This window comes from Ruditapes philippinarum, unplaced genomic scaffold (genome assembly GCF_026571515.1).
Source record: "Ruditapes philippinarum isolate M1 unplaced genomic scaffold, ASM2657151v2 ctg393_1_1_1_1, whole genome shotgun sequence".
NCBI lineage: Eukaryota > Metazoa > Mollusca > Bivalvia > Venerida > Veneridae > Ruditapes > Ruditapes philippinarum.
The window spans coordinates 330237-356345 of record NW_026854713.1 but is presented as its reverse complement, the minus strand read 5'-3'; the positions used below and the strand labels follow the sequence as shown (position 1 = coordinate 356345).

The 26109-nt window shown below is 31.9% G+C and overlaps 1 protein-coding gene across 9 annotated transcripts in view; it reads left to right on the top strand.

Annotated features, from left to right (window-relative positions):
- Positions 1 to 26109, top strand: part of LOC132740844 (muscle M-line assembly protein unc-89-like) — a 124132-nt gene that overhangs the window by 6864 nt on the left and 91159 nt on the right. For all 9 annotated transcript variants that reach the window (XM_060728872.1, XM_060728874.1, XM_060728869.1 and 6 more), the window contains exon 2: positions 23733 to 26099. In XM_060728872.1, coding sequence (XP_060584855.1) covers positions 23733 to 26099 — 2367 coding nt within the window. The remainder of the gene's footprint in view (positions 1 to 23732; positions 26100 to 26109) is intronic.

The following is a 26109-nucleotide window of genomic DNA, read 5'->3' as shown; positions in this document are numbered from 1 at the left end:
TTGATTCTAGATTCAATACGTCTCTTTGAAAAATGAGACAATCTTGAAAACTGATTCGGCCATAGATAAATCGTATAATGGTAATTTTTATGTTATAAGAAATATTTAAGGTTTGTAAGAAATATTTTGATAATCGATCATTTTTATGATAGTATATGTAAGTACCAAGTAACCTTATTTCATTAAAGGTGTAATTCTCATCTTTTAATTACTGATATTTTGTGCTATTTAAAGTTCGGATATAAGCCATATTATAGGGAAAAAAGTTCTGGAATTATTGTAGTTGTTTTTATGTGGTGATTTTAAGAAAATTATATTGAATGTTACATGGTACAGAAATTGACCCTTATAGTGGCTTAATATTTAGAGATTAAGCAGAGACAGGTATATTGGAGCTATAAGGTATTATTGGTTAACCACATTTTATATAATACATTTAATTTACTTTATTTTATTTAATTTATTTAGCGCATTTTATTTTTCATAGCATTTGTGTGCATTAGACTCTCCATGACATATATATATTAACTAGTCAATGGAGACTTGAGTTGCATCCTTATTAATTTTGATGCTTAAAATGGTATTTTAATATAAAAACCAACACTTTCTGGAAAGCATTTTCCAGTTTTTCCCGAAAATTAAAAGCAATTTTAAATAGTTAACATTTTGTCAAGTGTGCAAGTCATTTATCTAACGTACAATAGAGGGTTTATGAACTTTTTTTCATGAAGACACCCAAGAATGTATTTAAAAACGGAGCCCACAGGGCCAGGGATTTAATAATTCATAGGGCTTCTGCAAATGTTAATGCTGTATAAAATCCGTAATTCCGTGTTTCGTTATCTGTATGTCATGTGAAGAAACCATATGCTAGTGTGATGTCATTTGACAGTATGTTTTGATATTATAACTACCTGGGCCGCCATTTGCATTTAGTTTTTTAGCTCACCTGTCACAAAGTGACAGGGTGAGCTTTTGTGATCGCTTTTCGTCCGGCGTCCGTCCGTCGTCCGTCCGTCTGTCGTCTTCTTTTAAAAAACCATAAGAGCTAGAGCTTAGATATTTGGCATGAAACATCTTCTAGTGAGTGTCTACCAAGTTTGTTCAAATAAAAGCCCTGGGGTCAAAATTGGCCCCGCCCCAGGGGGTCATTGATTTTCCCTATATGCATATAGTAAAAACTTAAAAAATCTTCTTTTAAAGAACTCAAAGAGCTATGGCTAAGATATTGAGCATCAAACATGTTCTAATGGGTGTCTACCAAGTTTGTTCAAATAAAAGCCCTGGGGTCAAAATTGGCCCCGCCCCAGGGGGTCATTGATTTTCCCTATATGCATATAGTAAAAACTTAAAAAATCTTCTTTTAAAGAACCCAAAGAGTTAGAGCTAAGATATTTAGCATGAAACATGTTCTAATAAGTGTCTACCAAGTTTGTTCAAATAAAAGCCTTTGGGTCAAAATTGGCCCCGCCCCGTGGGGGTCATTGATTTTCCCTATATGCATATAGTAAAAACTTAAAAAATCTTCTTTTAAAGAACTCAAAGAGCTATGGCTAAGATATTGAGCATCAAACATGTTCTAATGGGTGTCTACCAAGTTTGTTCAAATAAAAGCCCTGGGGTCAAAATTGGCCCCGCCCCAGGGGGTCATTGATTTTCCCTATATGCATATAGTAAAAACTTAAAAAAACTTCTTTTAAAGAACCCAAAGAGTTAGAGCTAAGATATTTAGCATGAAACATGTTCTAATAAGTGTCTACCAAGTTTGTTCAAATAAAAGCCTTTGGGTCAAAATTGGCCCCGCCCCGGGGGGTCATTGATTTTCCCTATATGCATATAGTAAGTAAGTAAGTAAGTAAGTAACGACTTTATTTAATGAGGCTAGCACATTCGGTTTCCCGATCTTCCATGTGGGCCTCAGTATATACATACAATGTAACATAACAACATATAAATACAATGTGACATAAATTATATACAGTCAACATTTACAAAACATCATTTAAGAAATAAACTGTTAATTTTTTTTTTTTTTTTTTTTTTTTACACTTTGTGGCATTTTCAAAAACTTCAATATTGAAAAATACAACTAATGTTAAAAAACAACACAGTTAGTCATCCTGGTATCATATTTAGAAAACTATGTACACAATAAAAATGGAAAAATGACATATATAAAAAAATGGAAAAATGACATATATAATTTAAATGGAAAATTGCCAATGAATATAGTTGGTTTGAAATTTTTTCAAAGTTTCAGAATTTCTAACATGTATTGGAATGTCATTCCATATTGTAGGCCCAGAGTAATTAAGTGTTTTCCTAAAACACTCTGTTTTTGGTTTAGGTACAATTAGTTTTTCATTTTGGACAGATCTCAAATTAAAGTTGTGTCTGTCATTTACTGTTTGAAATTTATTTTTCATATACTTAGGAAAGGATGGTTCATTTATTGACTTATACATTAGAATTGCCTTTTATATATAGTAAAAACTTAAAAATCTTCTTTTAAAGAACTCAAAGAGCTATGGCTAAGATATTTAGCATGAAACATGTTCTAATAGGTGTCTACCAAGTTTGTTCAAATAAAAGCCCTGGGGTCAAAATTGGCACCGCCCCGGGGGTCATTGATTTTCCTCATATGTGTATAGCAAAAACTTAAAAAATCTTCTTTTAAAGAACTCAAAGAGCTAGAGCTAAGATCTTTAGCATGAAACATGTTCTAATGGGTGTCTACCAAGTTTGTTCAAATAAAAGCCCTGGGGTCGAAATTGGCCCGCCCCGGGGGTCATTGATTTTCCTTTATTTGTGTATAGCAAAAACTTAAAAAATCTTCTTTGAAAGAACACAAATAGCTAGAGTTTAGATATTAAGCATGAAACATCTTCTAGTGAGTGTCTACCAAGTTTGTTCAAATATAAGCCCTGGGGTCAAAATTGGCCCCACCCCGGGGGGTCATTGATTTTCCCTATATGCATATAGTAAAAACTTAAAAAATCTTCTTTTAAAGAACTCAAAGAGCTATGGCTAAGATCTTTAGAATGAAACATGTTCTAATGAGTGTCTACCAAGTTTGTTCAAATAAAAGCCCTGGGGTCAAAATTGGCCCCGCCCCGGGGGTCATTGATTTTCCTTATTTGTGTTTAGCAAAAACTTTAAAAATCTTCTTTGAAAGAACACAAATAGCTAGAGTTTAGATATTAAGCATGAAACATCTTCTAGTGAGTGTCTACCAAGTTTGTTCAAATAAAAGCCCTGGGGTCAAAATTGGCCCCGCCCCAGGGGGTCATTGATTTTCCTTATATGCATATAGTAAAAATTAAAAAAATTTCTTTTAAAGAACCCAAAGAGCTAGAGCTAAGATATTTAGCATGAAACATGTTCTAATGGATGTCTACCAAGTTTGTGCAAATAAAAGCCCTTGGGTTAAAATTGGCCCTGCAACGTTTGGGTGGGGGGCCTATATACAGGTGAGCGACCTCAGGGCCATCATGGCCCTCTTGTTTTATTTAGCGCCCTAAGTCACACATATGTAAAAACAACGGGGCATGGTTCCGTGAATCTTTCCGTAAAGGCATGTTTTTTTTCTCAGTTAATGTATACATGTATGTGCAGTTTTTATGCAAGAATATGGGGTGACAATCCACAGAAATTTTATTGTGTCATTTTAAATAAGATTAAAATTAAATGCAAAAATAGCCATTTCTAGAAAAATGTTGCTCATCTGAAAGAATATTGCTATTTTATAGAAATTAAAATTGACAAAATCTGTTGAGGCAAGTTTGGCTTCAACTATTTTTTATTTAAAATAATACATTTTCTGTACATGTATTTTGTATACATTTAACTTGACAAAGATGGTGTAAAAATATAGTGAAAGAGAATACTGTGTGTTCTTTTTTCAAACAATAAGTAGTTTTGATTTTAATCTTGACAAGGAAGGAAAAATAATAAACACAGTATTAAAAATTGGATCATGGTCAAAATAGCAAACAATATTATCATTTACCTTCTTGTAATGGAAAATATTTTCACAATCACCTACACAACTCACACCTCTAGCACCATCAGTGCCTTCCTTCAAATCAGGTGTGCTTAATCTTTGAAAAACCAAGGTAGGTGGTTCATTTTTCTGATTATTTAGAACATAATTATTTATCAAATATTTTACAAAATGAAAACTCTTTTAACTGGGCTGCTATTTTTGCATATGTATTTATTTTCTCAACTCATTAGAATATATATTACCTAAAGTTACAATTTGTTTTTGCTGAAAACAGCATGCATCTTGATAAAAAATGTTCCATATAATTTATCAAAATAATTTTACTTCCTTAAATTCAAGGGTGTTCATGGCCAAGTGGTTAAGGTTGTTGACTTCAAACCACTTACCCCTCATGCTGTGGGTTCAAATCCCAACAGGGACTTGGGAGCTATCGAGCTAGCTTATGGAACATCGGTGGTTCTTCTCAGGTGCCTGTTTGTGCCTAAAATAATGCGGAAGGTCACCTGAGGTGTTCCTCCACCAGTAACATATTGGAGTTATATACACATAATTTATTTACTCTTAAAGAAACTTATATTTAGATTTCTTTACGAGTCTTATTATATCAGTCATGGAATGGAAGGCCAATTTACAAACAGTTGTTGAAAAAGTTATGTTTATGATGAATATTCAAAACATGCTAAGAATACAAATGTCACTTTAATTTGAGTTTTAATTAGGGACATATTGAACAGTCTTTTCTGTTGAACTATTTAATTAAATGTGGTAAAAATGATGATACAATGAAAGTCATGGGCAGTAACTGTGTTTATATTTTTGAATATCTTTGAATAATATTTTAGATAAATTTTCATTTTTTGTCATTTCTTACCTGTATCATTGAGACAAACAGGGGAAGTAACTCTTGTTTTCTTTTAGAGAAATATTTTAAAGCAGCATTTAAATTAAAAATGTATGTAGTTCTTGCAAAGAAAAGATAAAAGGGCATAAAGCAGTAATGGCAAACACATAAGTGAAATTGATAACAGTATAGTGTATCATTAAAATAGATCTTTGTCTGCCCGGGGTGCAATTACAGCTGTCATGGTCGCCTTTAATTGGTGTCACTTGTAATGTAACTGGCAGGTCTAGGGAGTCAACCTTTTGTCTTAATTTACATACTCTTATTGTTTTCACTTTTTTTATGGGATGTGATGTGATAGATGTTTTTTTTTTAAATAAATACATATTTTGTTTAGGTTTTATAAAGTGTTCTTATTAAAGAAATGGATTTAAATAAAAGTATGGTAACTTTCTTAATATGCAATTTTTATATCAATTTTCCTTTGTGAATAGTCACTTTCCAGTAGTAATTTTTTTCAATGTAAATCTTTGTTTGCTTATTATATTACATGTATTAAAAAAAGGGGGAGGTAACATGTTGTTGTTTGTATTTTTTGTTACGTTAACATCATTGTATTTTTTTATGTGGCAAGAAAACATGATAAAAGTATTGTACATTTCTGTAAATGTCATAATAAAACCATGTCAAACTCGTAACATTTGTTTAAGTTAGCCCACATTTGTATTAATTGTTCGGTAATTAATGAAGCCTTCATACACGGAAATTGTTTTGATGTCATTCATTAAGAATCTAGTTGGTTTTTTTACAGAATTTTGGCAGATTTATTTACCAGGGTGCCTGCTTGCATCAGAAATATATTTTGTTTTCCCTAATTCTTAGCATTGCAAAGAACTTTTCACCTTCATCAAGGTCTTTGAAATTCATTGTTTTTCTTATGAACATATTTTACTTTAGGATGTTGGTAGCATTATGTCCTAGTTTTTTTCCCTCAAAGATGTCAGGGGGTCTACCTTTTTGCTCTGCACCTTGAGAACTCTAGCAAGCATAGCTACAATAAAATACATTGCTGGCATATAAATAAAACTGTCGGAAGACATAATTGAAACTGCATAACTAAAAAGCTCATTGTGTGCATTTGAAAATTCAGCCTTTATATGTTAGTCGGATCAAATAAAATCAGTGCTTTTTTAATATACATGTAATATCATAATATATATTAAGATATCCAACCATTAGAGTGCTAGCAATGATTCAGAGTGGTATATGACACCCATGTTTGTTTATGTTTGATTTGGTCCTATGGCGCACTAACACAGTTTAGGTCATATGGCGCCAAAATGTCACCAAAGTAGTGCCATGTCAGCACGTGTCCATGTCCATGCACTCTGACCAGACTCTGGGCTATTGTGCTTTGTTTTAATATTTTTATACTTAAAATAGGGAGAAATAGAATTCCTAAACATTTAAAATGGGAAAATTTAAAATACTGCAGGCTCAATTGATTCAGCCAATTCATTGATGTGAAAAATGCAAGCTACCTAAATGCCCCCTAGCACCTGCTTAAGCAGAATTCAACATATATAACATGAATCCACAGAGAAAAACTAGTGGATCTGATAGACTTTACTAAATACAAAGCTGGACATGTAGATAACATTACTTCAGCATTAGTGAAATTGCAAGAAATATTTATGGATGAAAGACCTTAATAATATTATGGTAATTGGGTTATGTCTTCTACCAGGAAGAAAGTGTATTTTATTGCGGGTATTTGTTGCAGTCTTTTGATGTCTGTTTATTTCACAGTTGCCTTTTTGAAGAATATGGTATGGTAATGACATAAAACAGGTTTGTTTGATTTGCTGGCAGGAAGAAATCAATGAAAGATAATTTAGAGATTGTTCAATCAATATTCCATAAACTACCGTCTTTATCTTTATAGCATGTACTATAAATAATTAATTAAAGAGATGCAAATTTATTTTATCTTAGTTTACAGAGTTTGGCTTAATGAAAAAAAAATTACCTTATATATTGTTTGTTTTGGTACAAAAATTCAAGCCATATGCTTTTATAGGGAAGTAATGACTGTAGAATCTAGGCTGTATACCTGTGACCCATTGGCCAACAGGTTGTTGGTATGAGCTTGTAATTGGTCATTACCATACTGTTTTAGCCTGCAAGCAGCTACTGATCTTACCATGTGACCAGTGTCATCTGAGACCAGCCAGTGTTGTGTTGTCTGATCATGGTCTACACTGATCACATTCAATAAGTGCCTATTAAATTATACAAATTTATACTAGTTTGATTGTGTTGGATGCTATTAGCTTATTAAAACACTAATTCATTCATGGAACCAACCCTACCCCAATCCTAACAATAAGCAATGCGTGTAAAATTTCTTGCTCACAAAAATGGTAGAGCCTATTTTGAGCTTTACTTTAAATATGACAAACGGTTTAGTTCAGACAAGTCCATTTAAGATATATAGCATGGTAATTAGGGTTAAGAAAGTACAGGAGACTGTTGTAAATTGTATGACACATGATCTAGGGAGTTATATCCAGCTGTACAATGTATGTGTATAAAATGATACACCTAATAACATCTTATAAGGTCTTCAAGCTCATGAGAAATAAGGTTTCAAAAACACAACAAATTTTAAACTGCAAGGGATAAAATTTGAGTTTTTTTTTATTTCATTCAAAGGCAAAATAATGGAATAGAAACCTTTTTTCTGTTCACAAGAACAGCATATGGCTCTGACAACTGCTGATTACATTACTTACGTTTTGATTTAATATAATTAAATTTCTTTTTTATTGTTGTGAAGTCAGCCCACTCATCCACTGTTTTTTCGACTTCTGCATTGTATAAACTTGTCATTTTTATATTAATTTAATTAGTCTGTCATTTTTACCATAATTAGTCGGTTGATTACGTAATGAAACAGAAAACAATGTCATGTAAACCTGTCAAGTTGACGTTACTGGTTGTGGTAATTGTTTAACCCTTAACTTAATGGATTTTCCAAGTTTCACCCTTAAGTGAATGGATTTGCCCAGTTTCACCCTTAACTTGATAGATTTGCCCAGTTTCACCCTTAACTTAATTAAGTGAATGGATTTGCCCAGTTTCACCCTTAACTTAATGGATTTGCCCAGTTTCACCCTTAACTTAATTAAGTGAATGGATTTGCCCAGTTTCACCCTTAACTAAATAGATTTGCCAAGTTTCACCCTTAACTTAATGGATTTGTCCAGTTTCACCCTTAACATAAAGGATTTTTGAATTAATTGATTTGCCCAGTAATTCATCCTTAACTAAATAGATTTGCCCACTTTTACCCTTAACTAAATGGATTTGCCCAGTTTACCCTTACTTAATGGATTTGCCCAGTTTCACTCCTAACTTAATGGTTTTGCCCTGAGTTTTAACCTGTTACCTTAAAGGATTTGCCCATGTTCACCCTTAACGTGGTACAGTCCATTCAATACTTAAACAGATTTCTATATACAGTACAAAATACAAAAATTGAGCTACCAACAGTATAGAGCCTGGTCTGACTAACATGTAGCCTGGCACAGCTCTATACTAGTAGCAATGGCTTATCTCTTTTAGTTCCAGCAGGATACAGGTACAGATGGTTTGAATTATAGCGTCGGTAAATATGACTTATTTGTACTTCACAGTCATGCTTCTTTGAGAAAATATATATTCTTGATCTACATTGGCTTAATATAGATTATTTACACCTTTTGCTTTACATATTTGCCAGTCACTGTGCACTTTTATAAGAAGGTAAATCAGATTTAAGTAAGATTATCTCATACAAGTGTATAAAAACATAATTATGATTATAAGAAGTGATAAACTTTTTGAGTTATTTTAAAGCTGACATAGCAAATACTGAAAATGATTATAAATGGTTTTATCAGCACATTGTAAGGTCCAAATAAAGGATAAATGATAAATGGTTTTAATGGCACACATGGTAAGGTCCAATAAAGGGTAAATTATAAATGGTTTAAATGGCACAGTGTTAGGTCCAATAAAGGCTAAATGGTTTTAATGGCACATGGTAAGGTCCAATTAAGGGTAAAATTTTAGTGGCACATGGTAAGGTCCAATAAAGGGTTAGTTATAAATGGTTTTAATGGCACATGGTAAGGTCCAATAAAGAGTAAATAACAAATGGTTTTAATGGCACATGGTAAGGTCCAATAAAGGGTAAATTATAAATGGTTTTAATGGCACATGGTAAGGTCCAATAAAGGGTAAATTATAAATGGTTTTAATGGCACATGGTAAGGTCCAATAAAGGGTAAATTATAAATGGTTTTAATGGCACATTGTTAGGTCCAATAAAGGGTAAATTCTAAATGGTTTTAATGGCACATGGTAAGGTTCAATTAAGGGTAAAATTTTAGTGGCACATGGTAAGGTCCAATAAAGAGTTAGTTATAAATGGTTTTAATGGCACATGGTCAGGTCCAATAAAGAGTAAATAACAAATGGTTTTAATGGCACATGGTAAGGTCCAATAAAGGGTAAATTATAAATGGTTTTAATGGCATATGGTTATGTCCAATAAATTGTTTAATCTGGCATTATCCAAATTTAAACAGAATACAAAACATAAATATATAGTTTATCTAGATATAGTTTACTTATAATAAAAAAGTAAAAATTTTTAGAGCGATTGATTTTTGTCATATCATATTTTTGCTTTTTTGGCCATAGAAATGTGAATACACAAAGAAATGACCAAAGTCCAATAGATGTGCCAAGCACTAATTCTTATTGGCGTCCGCGCCGAAGCGCGGCGCCTATTGGAATGAAATGAGATTTTGTGAAAGGGCGACAGCAACTTCTCGAGCCTTTTATAGTTGCCAATAATAAAAGCCGATCATTTCGATCGGTATGAGGGTGCTTGATTATTAATTAGTCGCGATATGTACAATGAATGGCGAACTGGAGAATTTCGCAATGCAAACATTTTCAAATGAAATAACCTTTTCCGTCAATAAATCGCGCTCTTCGGGGTATTTTTGCTTATCATTTTGTAGTACACAGTGGGTCATTATGGTATGTTATTCCGAAAGCTGTTAATAGAATGATGAGTTGATGACCTAAATATTCCGAAAATCTATTTATAGAGGGATGTACTCCTATCGGTAATTCCCGGTCTCTACCGGGATTTACTAATGACCGGCGAATAGTACCACACGTTTATTGTCCGGTCTCTCCCGGTTTTGGAGTAGATATCGTTACAGAACAGAACAAATATTTTACAGATAAATAAGCTTTTTTTCAAAATGAATGTTTGTCACTTAGTTTGGTTACAATAATTAATAGAGATCAACTCTCGAATTGATTGATTATTATTATACATAAACATACAATTCGAAAAAAAAACAACAACACAAATCGCATGTTATATTTTATCTATATGAGATAAAAACAATAAATATGTACAATAATTGAGAAAAAATGTACATTTTTATGGCATTAATATGACACTATCAACTTTAAAACATTTTATATAATTTGTTATTCGTGTTTAGTAAAGATTCCGAGGAATTATTCAAAGTTACAAATCAGATTTTATGAATTATTCAATTGATTGATAATTTAAAAAATGATAAAGAAAAATACATATGTACATGTATATGGTTTAAGAATAAACAATATTATAAATTGAAAGATTAACCATGATTTACTGACTTTTTCCAGTTAAGTTTTGACTTATAATCGTCGATCATTATGACAATTGAATTCTTAAAATAGTAGTAAACGTAAAAACTCAGTATTAAAATAGCGCATAAAACACACACAAAAAAAGAAAAGAAAACAATATTCATAAAATCTGTATTTTTTTTTTATTAAAATAGAAAATTACATTTATTGTATAATAAACAATTATGCTCAACATGATCAACATGGTAATATAACAAGTGTCATATTGTTACTTAGTGTGAACAGATACCTTAAGAGGGGGTCATCGTTAATAGCAATAACATAATAAGGGACAATTACACAAGTATGGTGTTGATCATGCGTTACACATATGGATTATAAATGATTGTATACATGTATATCCGTTGCTATTAATAACCACGATCATAAAGAAATAACAAGTAATATTCTAATTTCTAGCATGCCGATCAAAGTTATAAATAATGAACAATGTCTTTCGTCCGTTCATTCAAAAGTGATATACAATTCTGGTAAAACCCAATGAACCATTGAAAAGTTTATAAGAATATCTTGTCATCATATATCTACTAGTTCATCTGCACCTGCTGTTTGGACGCCCTTTGATGCTTTGCATCAATGCTTTTCTTGTACATTCAATTGTCACCAGCAAGTTAAGAGTTAATGAATTAAAGAGCTTACTAATTAACCACTTAGTTCTTAATTATATTAACACAAAAATTAGTATATTAAAAATGGTGTATATGTAGGAGGTAATGTTGTTTCTTCAAGTTTATTCAAGTTAACCATTGCAAGGGTTTACCGATTAAAAACATATCTAAGATTTATTTAAGTCTGATATCTTTGCAAAGATCTGAAAAAAAGGGTTGTTTTTTCCCGCTCAAATCTTGCGCTTTTATTTAACGTTTTGAATTGTCATTTTGTTGGTGTTTTTTTTTTTACAATTTAAGCAAAGCTTTTGAAGTGGAATTCGGTTAGTATATACAATGTATGAATTGTTTTTATACATTTTATTTGCAAACAAGAATTTTTATTGATGTATTGAGCCTGTTCATTCTTCTACAAATACCATATCAGTATCTACAGAGGGAGCTTTTTCTGTGAATACTATCTGGTATAGTATCTTCCCTTTGTTATATAGTTGATAGATAAAGTATTGTTTAATTCATACCAAAGATAACAAGACAACATAAATGTTCGTAAAAATACCTATTCAATTGTGTTTATTTTCAACATTTTTGAAACAGGTTTTTTTTATCTTTTTTTTATTGTATTTTTTTATTGTATATCTTATATTAGCTCTTTACATTTTACAAACTTTACCACTTTTATCTGATAGACTTGTTTGACCTTTTGAATAGGCATTGACAATTGTTAAAATGTAAAACTATGTTTAACATAAAGTTGAAAAAAATTGGTGTCACTGTCATGTATTGTTGTAATGTTTTGAAAAAAAGCATGTCGTAATAAGTCTTGTTTTTGTTTCTTAAACGATAGATTACAACAAGTGATTAGTAATCAATCACTCGTGAAATTGATATATTTGTCTCTTCTTAAAGAGAGGCAATTGTGTTAAATTTGTTAAAAAGTACAGTCAGATCTTTTTGTAACAGCCATTTGTTTATCAAAGAAGAAATAGAATAAATCTGACATTGACCAATAAATTTTTACCATGTTACGGATTCAGGTTAAAAAATTTAGACATGACCAATCATCAACTTATTTTTTTTTCTAAGAATATTTCTTTAGATTAATGTCAAAATTTCACTGGATAGAGTGCTTGCTTAATTTATAACTGCTGATAAAAAAGTAAATTATACTGAGAAGTTAAGAAATCAATAACTTTTACATCTGAATTTACCCAAGTGATTACAACAGACCAAGATCAACTCAGGCACATCATTGCAGTCTGATCATGGTCTGCACTGTTCACTTCTCATACAGTACTTACTGAAACTTTACCTAAAATGATGAAGGTTTTTGTCCAGATTAAAAAATGGACAAGTCCATTTATGATGATTTAGGTGGTAAGAGTAAATTGACAATCCTGTGACTGATCTGAACAGCAACTTTTGCACATTGAATGTCTGATTGTAATTGAGGATAATAGTGGAGATCATTACTAATTGCCTATACTCCTAATATAGAGCCAGCTTAGCTCACATGCAGTTTGACCAGACTCTGTACTATTTTGGGCTCTATACTATTCTGGAGTACTATTTCGGGCTGTATACTATTCTGGAGTACTATTTCGGGCTGTATACTATTCTGGAGTACTATTATGGGCTGTATACTATTCTGGAGTACTATTTTGAGCTCTATACTATTCTGGAGTACTATTTTGGGCTGTATACTATTCTGGAGTACTATTATGGGCTGTATACTATTCTGGAGTACTATTATGGGCTGTATACTATTCTGGAGTACTATTATGGACTGTATACTATTCTGGAGTACTATTATGGGCTCTATACTATTCTGGAGAACTTTTTTGGACTCTGTACTATTCTGGAGTACTCTTTTGGGCTGTATACTATTCTGGAGTACTATTTTGGACTCTGTACTATTTTGGAGAACAATTACGGACTATGTACTATTTTGGAGTACAATTTCAGACTATGTTCTATTCTGGAGTACTATTTTCGACTCTTTTTATATTCCAATTTAAAAGCAGGGCAAGTTCATTATTAAAATTTATTCATGTTAAGTTAATGAAGTTACCTTTAATACTTTTCTAACATAGAAAGAAAGATAACATGTGATGATATATGAGACACAGGTGGCCATGTTGTGGTCTTTACCTGAGGTTTTACTGTAGCTTAAAATTTTCATCTTACAATATACAGTATATAAACAAACTATTCACTCAATTTGTCTTTGAAAATAATTTGGGATTTTATTTCTTTTTGGACAAAAAGTTGTATGAATTTTATACTTGTACTATAAATTTCAGTTTATTGTATCTATGAAGAATGCGTGGAATTGGAAATGAATATTTACCAAAATATGTAAGTTGTGTACATTTTTTGTCACAATTTTCATGTTGAAGTGCTCTTGAAATTTGAAAGTTTTACCGTAATGTTCTGAAGAGCTGAACGGGAGCCGTTCATGTAAAAGGTTTTATGTCATTGTATAATGTAAATAGTTTAATGTATGTTCTTCAGTCAAACTTGATAGCTCTAAGTTGGGTAATGTTTTTGATTTGTAACAGTATTAACAATATTAATCTCAAGTGTAATTGTACTTCTGTCTTTTTCTTTAACCTTACACCTGCTGATCTACCCATGTGACCGGTGCAGACCAACGTACATGAGATTGGCTGATCTTGGTCTGCACTCAGGTCACATGGGTAGATCCGCTGACCTTATCATGGTTTGCCATGTGCACTAATTCAGTCAGTATTTATTTTGTTATTAAGTTTTCATGTTTCTCATGAAGATGATGAACAGTTGAAAGATGGACACATCCATTTCAGAAATTTAGCTCTTTATAAGCATTAATGTGAAAAATTTTCTTTTGAGCTGAGCAGATTTGATAAGATATTCAAGAAAAAATATGTTAGAGAAAAAACAGTTCTTGGATGTAAATACTATAATTGTTTACTTTATACATTTTACAAAGATTTCTGAGATGGTATTTTGTCCAGTGTATATTGGTTGCAAGCTTAGGGTGTTAGTCATTTTATAAGTGCCCATTAATGTAATGCACGGAATAATGCATAGAGGGCACTCCATCAGTAAAGCTGCATCAAAAGTCACAATAAATTATGACTTTTACAGTGTTAGTGCAACTTAAAAACTGGACCAAAAAAAATGAAAATATAAATGAATGAAATCAGTAAGATCAGTTGGTGTTACTGATAAGTGCAATTAGCAGCAAATAGTTATCAAGTTAAAAGCATGGTGGTTTTGGAAACTTTACAATTTTTTCATTGAATTCTCTGCAATGAAAGGGCGGTTATTCAGATTGCTAATATTCAAAATTAAACATATCTATATAATTATATCTTCCATTTAACATTAAATCATACCTTTTTATAAAAGGACAAAAAAGAAAAAAAGAGAAAAAAAAACAAGAAAAAAACCCATCACATTTATAATTTTGACAAGTAGTATATAGCAGACTTTGTATGGTTTTCTTATACATGTATTATTTACTTTTCAAATCTTGAAACTTAATATTTCTTTTATTTTTTTTGGCAAGAAATGGGATAAGAAATACATTAAATAACCTTTGTCATAAATACTCTTTTCTCCTGATTGAAGGAATTGACGTCAATTGGTTCTTCAAGTCATAATGCCTTTTTTGTGAAAAAAAATTCGAAAGCCATATTGATGAAATTTAATGCCATATAAATCAATATTATTATTTTGTTCCAGTCCATGGGGTCTGTAGGTAGGGTTGCAGTTGCATTTTTTTATTTATAAAAAAAAGACATTTTTATGGTGATAGTAATTTATTGTAAACTTAATGAAAAACATTTTTGTCGTTCTTAATCATATATAATTTCTTATGACATAAATCTCATTAATTTATTTTTTGATATTCTGATTTCGCATTAAGAGATTGAAAATTCATGTTTGTTATTTAGCAGGTTTGTCTTAACCTGTATTAATGTTTTCCGTATTAATAAGTTCATTTATTAATAACAATCTTATTTTGCCCTTTGGTGTGCTAATATCAGACCTACATATACATGTATATATCATCAATATTTTAATTTTTCTAAGAACCCAAGTCTTACAAGATTCTATACACTAAGTGGCTGTTTAATAATCTTAGTACTTTAATTTACTAATCAACAGTTCCAAATACAAAGTAGGACAAGTTCATTAAATAATTTCTGCAGTGGAGTTTACATCCTTTAAATATGTTTATCAAATTTGACAAGCACTGTCTTTTAACCGTTAGCCTACTGGCATAACTTATTCTACAAGACTTCCTGTGCAGACCAAAGATCAGCTGGTACATCTATGCAGTCTGATCATGGTCTGCACTGTTCATCATCAATTCAATACTGAATATGAAGGTTTCGTTAAAAATGACAGACTGAAAGATGGAGAAATCTTTTTAAGATATTTGACGTGGTAAGAATGAAATAAAAGTAATAATATAAACTGATGAATTACAAATTGATAATTATTATGTTAGGGACGGACAGCTGTCTTTTTGTATCAAATATAAATTTTGTTTTCTGTATGAGCCTATATTACCTGTGATTGGTTGATAGGTAGTTATTTGGATCAACATCATTTTAGTTTAAATGACATCAAATTTGATGTTTTATTACACTATTGAAGGGCTTGTAAAAAATAGTTATAAACCCTCCTGTGAAGTGACATTTTAAAAACCAACAATAGTTTTTACAGTTTTACTTATCTTTGTTAGGATGACTTCACAAAATTAACCCTTACCATATTAAATATCTTAAAGTACTTGTACATTTTCCATTTTCGGAACTGTCCATTATTATTTTATGAGAATGAATTATCAAGATGAAATTTTAAAGATGTTCAGCTAACAGAGCCTGTTAAGACAACACTGATATGTAGGCTGACCTGGCTCTATACTGAGGTGACAAGGCCTAACCACTTTTTGACACAGCAGGGTCTATTTCTGAGGTATTTTCAAAGATTATAATAATATTTGTAAGTTTATAATAATAATACAATGTTAAAGTGATTATTTCTTTCACAGTTGAAACAATTTCTTAGAAAAAAGGCAGAAATGTATTTGTCTGAGTATCTCTCACTTAATCAATTTTCTGTTACCATACAAGTCCTGTCAGGTAAAATGACATTATTACAACAGTAATCTATGAGGTGACATCCAGTAAATAAATGTAATTCATATTTGAACAAAAGTTAAGTATTAGATTAAGGTGGTTCACATCCAGCTGACCAGCAGAGTTATTTCACAAGGTTGAAGTACCCACCAGAGATATCACAGTCATTTATAACCATAACCACATCATGACCATGATGTTATTTAGGGATTAAGAATGTACTAACATACAAGGTTAATATTAGATTGATACAATAATTGTTACCTTTCATTTGTTTGTTTTCTTTTAAGGGTAGGGGGGGGGAATAAACCAGCTCCCTGAACAAGCAACAATTATGATTTGCTTGCACTACCAGTCAGCTCTGAGCCGCCCTTGACTGCTATTGACAGTCGCCACCAGTCAGCTCTGACTGCTTGTGACTGCTTGTGGCAGTAAAGGACTTGCCCATGCCATCAGTAAGCTCTGACTGCTTGTGGCAGTAAAGGACTTGCACATGCCATCAGTCAGCTCTGACTGCTTGTGACTGCTTGTGGCAGTAAAGGACTTGCCCATGCCATCAGTAAGCTCTGACTGCTTGTGGCAGTAAAGGACTTGCACATGCCATCAGTAAGCTCTGACTGCTTGTGGCAGTAAAGGACTTGCCCATGCCATCAGTAAGCTCTGACTGCTTGTGACTGCTTGTGGCAGTAAAGGACTTGCCCGTACCATCAGTCAGCTCTGACTGCTTGTGACTGCTTGTGGCAGTAAAGGACTTGCCCATGCCATCAGTAAGCTCTGACTGCTTGTGACTGCTTGTGGCAGTAAAGGAATTGCCCGTACCATCAGTCAGCTCTGACTGCTTGTGACTGCTTGTGGCAGTAAAGGACTTGCCCATGCCATCAGTAAGCTCTGACTGCTTGTGACTGCTTGTGGCAGTAAAGGACTTGCCCGTACCACCAGTCAGCTCTGACTGCCTGATTTAATTAAATCTTGACAATACTCTAAAGAGCACATGAGGACTGGTAGTGATGTTGTTTATACATGTATATTTATTATATAATCATATAGTTTGTATGACAATTGTAATTAATTTCTTACTTAATCTGCCCTGATTTAATTAGTGCAGACCAAGATCAGTTCACACCTCCATCCACTGTTATTCATATTTTTATTTTTTCATATTTATCCTAAAACTGATGAATAGTATTGTCCAAATTGAAATTTAATAAAGATATTAAACATGGTAAAAGTAAGGGAATCAAAAAATAAAAAATTGATACATATATATTTATATGAAGGTAATTGAATAAAAAGCATAAACCAAATATTAAAACATGTTTCAAATGAAAAATACTGTATTTTACATGGTTTTGAGAGGTATGAGGGCTGTAGAGTGGGGGTGAGGGGGGGGGGGGTGCGGGGTAGTGACCAATCAACGCGCTGAAACACCTATGGTCTGCACTGTTGGCTGTTCAGTTAGTATTCCCTAACAATGATGAATGGTTTTGCCCTGATTGACAGATGGAGGAGTCCAATTAAGATATTTAGGGTGGTAAAGGTTTAAAGAATTTAAAGCATGTAATTTATCACTCTGCAAATTTAAATAAGGTGTGTATAACGTTTTTTTAGAATTTCATTTCATGTTTATGTCTGATGTACTTGAAGTTATCACAGATACTGTCAAATTTGTATTTACTGATTTCTCCACATGATTTGTCAGTGAAATATAGTTTTATCTGATTTGTTAAATAGATTGAGTTACAGCGTTTCTGCATTGATTACTCAGCCATATATTAAGATTGCAATAGATTCACTTTTAATACCTTTAAAGTGAATTATCCTTTTTTGTGTCTAATGAACATTGCACCAGTTTCAATAGCTTTTTTATTGTAATAGAAAAAAAATTTAGTTATTGGATTTTGGGAAAGTGATTATGGCCCCCCTGGAAGAATGTACAGTTGTAAATTTTTCTAATATTTACTTGTGAAGAATGAATGTATAAAAAAAAGTGGGGAGCTCAAAATATTGATATGTGATCGGTACTTATCAAGATTACTGATTTCTTTAATAGATATTTATGTTTATTATGTGGGGGCGACAATTATTGGACCTCTAAAGCAAATTCAGATTCATTATGAACTGTTTAGGGTGCAGGTCATCTCCAAATCTTGAGCATAGATTTTTTATTGTCAGTTGTTATTTGTAAAATGAATGTACTAAAGGAAAAAAAGAAAGGGTTTTTTTGTATGATTATTTCATGGATAATAATGTTCTATTTCCTTTTTAAGGATTGAGAACATAAATGAGTCTAATATTGGGAAATATCATAATAAATCCAGGTTGGACAAATGATCTAAGGATTGTACGTTGGTCCTGTAGGTTCAAACTCCATTTAGGCCAAACAGTGGTTTCCATGAGCAAGAAACTTTACACTAATTGCTTAGTACTGGTCTGGTTCTTGGAACAGATTTTAGGCTAATAGCTCTACCATTCATAATAGATTAGTCAACCTGTTTTGTTATTTTCGAAGCTATAACTGTGACAGTTTGTTTGTACCTCAAGATTAGCTAGGAAATAACCCAATAAGAAGTTAGTCAACTTTGAACAGCCCACTTGAGTGGTGTAAGGGATTCCAGTATCAAAATTGCAAAATAGTCTCAGATTGGTGAAAATGTTACAATTAGTATTACAAAAAAAAAATAGAATTGAGCAACTCAGACTGCAGGAAGGAAAAATGGGTTACGATGTTTGAGACATATACTGACTTGCTCACAGTTGTTTGTTGTATGTTAAATTTATAAATATTTGATAAATATAAAAAAATAACAACATTAAAATACATCTGTATACATCCTACACCTTTGGGTTACTTATATGGAAATAAGATATATTTACATAAACAAAATAAATTTACATAATGTCTGATGAATTTCACTCACAAACTTGATTTGTATTCAGTATGTTTTAAAGCACATATCATTAAGTTTCAAGCCTCGAGTAAATGACTGTGATTAAACTATTCTTTGCTATCAGTTGATTATAAGTTTTACGTGTTTTTAGGTAAGTAATATGTTTGATTGGTGCTATTTTCTCGATGAATTTAGGAGAAAAACATAGGTTTTATTGCTGTTGAAGTTTTAAATTTTCCTCAATTTTGACATATTCCTTACTTTATATTCATTGCATACAAAGTTCTAATTTGTATTTTAGATAGAGAAGGTAAGTTCGCTTACAAGTATGTAAGTTGTTTGCTGTAGAACAGTGATGCATTTAGCTATAATATTGAATTTAAAATACTAATGTACATGAAATTTCTATGTCTGTAGTTCCAGACATTTTGTATGCAAAAGTTGATATCCTACAAACAATGAAGAATATAGGGACCATAACTTGACTTCTTCAATTATTTAACATTACTTAAACAAATTTTTCTTAGCACTTAATTTTGTTATTTTTTTTACATTATTTGTTAACAGACTTTGCCACCAGTATATAGAGCTGGGCCAGGCCTCATGTCTGTTTTCTTTGACAATGGTATATATGAGTGAAAACTTCATTTCAACCTTGATATCCCTAAAATTGATAATGGACACAGCCAAAGTGGAAGTTGGTCAAGTCCAATTAATAAATTCAGTGGGAGTATTGAGTTATTTATGTATAATGCAAATACAATGCTAATATATCATTCTTTATTATTTTACAAGTTTTATGTATCGCTGCATCACTAAGGCGGATAATTCTCGATCAAATATCTGTATAGTCCTTTATACCAAGTATAGCCGTATATAAGGGGCTATATTTCATTTTTCGAGCGGAAAGATTTATGTGTTTATCATATTTATGACATTGACAACCTATTCTTTAAGATAAGTAAATTCATTGTATAAGGTTTATACAGTTTGTCTACACCTATTTTGTCCCCAAGTGTAATTTTTATTTGTTCCAAGGAGTAATTTTTAGCTTTTATCAATTTAAGTGCCCCGATGTTTAACATGTTATCAAAGTTTTCCGATATAAACAATCAACCGCTGGATTATATCGAAACTTGAGTTAACTAGAGGTCAATTTTACTTTATTGTTGCGAAAACTTTATGAATTGAATTTAGTGGCGTTCAAATGCCGAAATGACCAAACTGTAGGCCACGAAAGTTTCGAAAATGAAGATTTCCTTGTGTTTGTTTACAGGGTTTGTAAATAGTCTGGGTTTTCGTATTGTCACTACTGTTCAAACATTCTATATCTACCATTATACAATACTATGACAATATAAGTATGTATTGAAATGTAAACTAGAGAGAAGTGGAGATATTGTAAAGGAAACCCTATGGACAGTAATAATCAAGCAGACGGACAATAATTTAAAGCAGACGGACAAAGTTATATAGCAGACGGACAAAATTGTATAGCAGACAACTTATATACACTTATGTCTTACATAAGATAATTCATAAGTAGGGGTCCAGATAACTGCATAGTATTTTCTATAATCTATAGATAGCGTTTGTTTTCATACATGTATCAGAATAAAGGAATATTTTGGATACATCTGTTTTACTTGTCATCTATTTACGGTATTTAAAACAATGTACTATTTAAATAATCAGGAATTTTATTATAAATCTATGAATTTGGGGTGGTAAATTATAATTAAGTTGTATTTTTACTCTAAGTCTGATAGTGGCAAAGGATTCTTAGTATAAACCAACGCAACCACTGCGGACCAAGATCTGTCGGCGCATCCGTGCCGTGCCATCTGATCTTGGTTTGTACTGTTTGCTACTCAGTCAGTTCAAATTTTGATGTTATGATTAATTTGTGGATGATTAATTATATTATTGTTGTAGAATTATTGAGCCACTGTTTTTGGTTTTCTTGCTTTGTATAATTATATAATAGTTCCTTAGTTTAACCAGTGTCTTGCAGTCGAAATTTAATTTAGTTAACAATTTAGCATGTAAATTAAATTACAAGAAGAGTTAAATAGATACAAAAGATAGAGCAGGGAATTTTATTTGTGTTTTATTTTCGGGATGACACAGTAAATTTTATATTTTGATTGCCGTCCAAATTTTATGACGAGGTTTCATTGTTAACCGTCGGTGGTAAAGATCATAACCTCCGATCTGGGTTAATTGTCATTTACTATCATACACATGTCATTTACTATTGATGTATTTTTGGTCCCAAACCAAAAAGTCCGCGGTTTTTGTATATTTTTATATGTTTTCATATTTTACATTGTGGAGTGAAGGCGCAGTTTGAGTCATTTTAAACTTTGTAACTGAAAGAATGATTTCAAAAATGACTAAAGAATGAAATTATGTGATCAATTTGATTAAGGATTAACCTAGTAATGGATTACGAACTGGTTAGTTTCCTTCTTGCATTATGACTCAATGTGTGTTATATTGATTGATACTCAATAGATAAACATTATTAATGGTCAAAATATTTTGATTTATTTAAAATTTCCATTATCATGACATGTAATTTCTTAAAGAAATAGATAAAAGAATTAGCTTCAGTTTATAAATAATACATTGTAATAAGGCAGTTTGCATGTAAATGTTTTGGTTAGTTATAAAATAAGAGTTGTTAACATCAGGATAGTGTCTTCTTATTAAAAGAACTCTGTAATTGTTTTCTGTATATTTTGGTATGATATATTTATATTGGACTAGGAAATATTCTATTCTTCAAGGAGTTTTCTATGTGGCATGTGAATGTTGGTAATTTTTTTAGCTCTTTGTTAAAGTTTGTGCTATTTTAGCAATGCAAGATTTTATTCATATTTGATAATGCATAGTCAAGTACTGTGTAACATGATGTTGTTTTTGGTCACAGGGTGATGAAGAGTCTTTGAACTTCAAGGACTCAGAAGTAACCATTGGTTGTTTTTATTTGTAAAGATGTAAAGCACCTGTCATTCCTGAAATAATGCACAAAAAGTTGCACCTTATGCATTAAAGCTTGACCTTTGAAGTAACTTTAAAAAAAAGAAGAGAAAATATATGCGATCAATATCAGTGAAAAAATAAGCAGCTTTGAGTCACCTGTGTTCCTTACCTTTTCTTGTTGTTATATGATACATGATGAGTAAGAACTTAATCATACTTGATTAAAATCAAATATGGATGTGCTTGATTAAGATTTTAAGTTTAGAATATGTTTACATTTTTCAAAAGTTATCAATCATGTTGTAAAATAAAATCTTCGGTCAATTTTAGAGCACAAATTTTAATATTTGGACCAAAGTCTCTTTGATTTAATCAGTGTAATTGGAGAAGTGTATATAACTAGATTTTTGTATTAAAGTCATTTTTGTCGGACACAAAAGGTCATTGAGGTATTATTTACCATTTGAGCCGCGCCACGACAAAACCAACATAATGAGTTTGCGACCAGCATAGATCCAGACCAGCCTGCACATCTGCGCAGTCTGATCAGGATCCATGCTGTTCGCTATCAGTTTCTCTTCTTTTAATATAGTTGGTAAGCGAACAGCATGGATCCTGATCAGACTGCGCGGATGCACAGGCTGGTCTGGATCCATGCTGGTCGCAAACCCATTATGTTGGTTTTCTCGTGACGTGACTCATTTTTCAATTGATTTGCCAATGGAGTTTGCTAAGATACTAATCTTCTAAATTAAAGATATCCCGCTTGTGGTACAGTAAGTGACCAAATATCATTATAAATTAAATGGCTAGATTTTCACTTTAGTGCTAAAAGTTTTGTTTTTTTTACTTTGAAGACAGGACTTAATAATAATCTGTCCCCACTCAAGGGAGAGATTTTGTAACAAGGTATATGATTGTTGTGACAATATTACATATATGTTTCAATTAGTTTTACCTTTACAGCATACATATATAATTTGTCAACAAAACTAAAATGGCTGCTAACCATTAATTTGATAATATACTAGTTAAGCACACTGACCTAACAACAGCTCTTGTTATAGTTTATTAAATTTTACATATTGGTTAAAACAAGGCCCAGTTAATTTTTCTCTCTCAGTTGGTGAAATATTGTTTAAAAGTAAACAAGAATAATAAAACAGAATAAGTGCTACCGGAGGGTCACCAGTGGTCAGCCTTGTTTAATAAGATTATGATGCATTATTGTGTAGGCGGTCAATGAAAATGTGGAATTTATTGTTTTGTTATTTATTGTTTGACATTTAGTGTAAAATGCTGGTCTAAATAACCTTGTACATGTTATTTTTTAGGTAACATTTTGTTTTTGTTATAAATACAGTGTTGGTTTTTTTTAATACAATTTTTGAAAGGAAGCAGTGGATGAGGTATTAAATGTGTTTTATTATTTCTTATTATTATTATAAAATTAAGAAAAAAACGCACCTAATATGATCTGTTTAATTCGTTTATTTTCAGCTTGCAGCCTGCAAGGACTTTAAAGAAAGGCATCACATTAGAAGTGCTTTACGGGAAATAAAGGGGCTTAAACATGATGGTTCTGACCTAATTACCTACTCATTTGGGTCAAGGACCCTGAAAAATAGTTCCTCAGAAACCTCTCCCAGAAAACACCAGCTGCTGCTGAACCAAAGTGCAAAAGATAACAGATCAAATGACAGTAGAACTTATCCAAAAAAAGAAAAAGATTTTAAAATCAGTAGTGATGCAAAACCTTTAGGAGAAAATGCAATAAAATTTAATAATAAACTTGATGAGAATGGAATTGAGAAACCACATTTTAGGAGTTACTTATATGCTGGAACTTTAAACTCCCCAAGAAATTCAACATCTTCAAATTCTCCTAAAAATTCTCCCAGAGGAAAAAAAGATTCTAAAAGTCCAAGAAAGGTTCATACTGCTATAACTAGAGTAAAAGTGTTGGATAAGTTTGAACTAGTAGATAAATGTACTGAAACTGCTGAAGGAGTTATTGATTCAAAAGCTGAAACTAAAGTATTGAAAAGTGTTAAAGATAAAATAAAAACAAGTGATAGGAAAGAGAGAATCAAAAGATATGAGAGTACTCCTTTACCTCAGAAAGAAAGAAAAGAAAATGGGGAGGAATGGTTTAAAAGTGGTAAAGAGGTGCTAAATAGTGATAAGGAGGGGCCTAAAGGTGATAATGAGGAACTGGATATAAGTGCAATAGAATTCAGTGGAGATTTAGAAAAAGTGAAATTAACCTCAGTATTACATAGGCCAGTAAGTGTGAATTCATCTAGTCTCTATGGTAACCATTCAAGGTCACCAAGGTCACCGACATCCCCTGTTATATCATCACCAAGAAAACCAAGGAAGATTGTTAGTTATAGAACTAGTGCTTTTTCTCCTACCAGTAAATTAAGTCCTGTAAGCTCAACAATATCAAGAGCAAGATTAAGAAGTGCTCCTCCAATTAGCAACAAATCTAGTGATAGTGTAGAATCAAATAATTCTCTGGAAAGGAAAATTCCATTGGATGATTTATCTTGTAATTATACTAAACCTAAGGAATTAAAAGTAGTGGAAGAAGATGAAAGAAATATCAATACTAAAATAGTGAAAACAAGTGCAATTCAAGGCAATTCTGAAAGAGTACCTGGACTTGGACTTGGAAATGTAAGTTCTGGTAATACTGAAAAACTAACTGATACTCAAGAACGAATTTTCATTGCAAAGCCAATTGAGATTAAAAGAGAAGAAGACCAGAATTTAGTGGTTAGGTTAAGAAATAAATTGAATTCAAAACAGAATACAGATTTAAAGAGTGAAATTCTAGAATTAAACTATTTTACAAACAAAATGAAAGAAAAACATGGAAGAAAGAATAAAACTGAGGATAACTTTATTGTATTGTCACCATTAAAAGATAATGATCCTTATCATGAAGTTGGGGAGAATGAGGTCGAGTGTGATGCAAATGTGATTTCCAATTACACTAATAATAAAGCTAAGACAATGGAAGAGGCTGTTGATAATGATTTGGTAAAGAAAAAACCTGGCCTGTCTAGAAAGAACAGGATAGATTCAGATGAGCATAAGCATTATCAAAAGTATCGAAAAAAGAAAAAAGAAGCACAAGAGGAACGTGATACATGCACAATTAAGAATAGTAGAAGTGATGAAAAAAGGAGTGTAGTAACAGAGTTTAGTCCAAGGAAGGCTGGTAAAAGTGGGTCAGTGAGGAGAAAGTTGCCGGAAATACCGGTAAAACATGACAATGAACATGAAGATGATGAAACTGTTCATCAGCGAACTATTCGACTTCTTCAGGAAAGAAGGAAGGAAAGGCGAGGGAAAATAGCCATTGAGAAAGAGGTAACAGAAAAACTTGATAAATCTAAAATGAGTCCTGCTGATTTTAAAAAGACATTAGAGCAAAAATTGGAGAGGTCAGACTCAAAGCGTAAAGCTAACAGAGTGCGACGTGAACTTCAGTTGTTGAATAGAGAAAGTGAACTGAAGTCTGCATCTGGTAATAAATCTGATGATGATACTGTTTCAAGTAGTGATAAAACAGACAATGAAATTAGTGCTATACTTAATAGTAAGGGAACAGATAAGTCTATTAAAGACAACAAAAAACCTGTACAAAGGTCTAAATCAGATATTGTGAGACGTCGAAGAGCAGTCAGTGAGACTGATGCATTGGTTAATGAAGTTGATAATAATGTAGACCAGGATCATGCAGAGACGGAGAAAAATGTGCTCGCCATGTTTGAAGTAGATGAGCCGTTAACTCCAATGGGGAAAATTGAACTGATTGGAACCTTGATGCAAGAGGAGGCAAGGCTACAGGAAATGGTAATTTGTA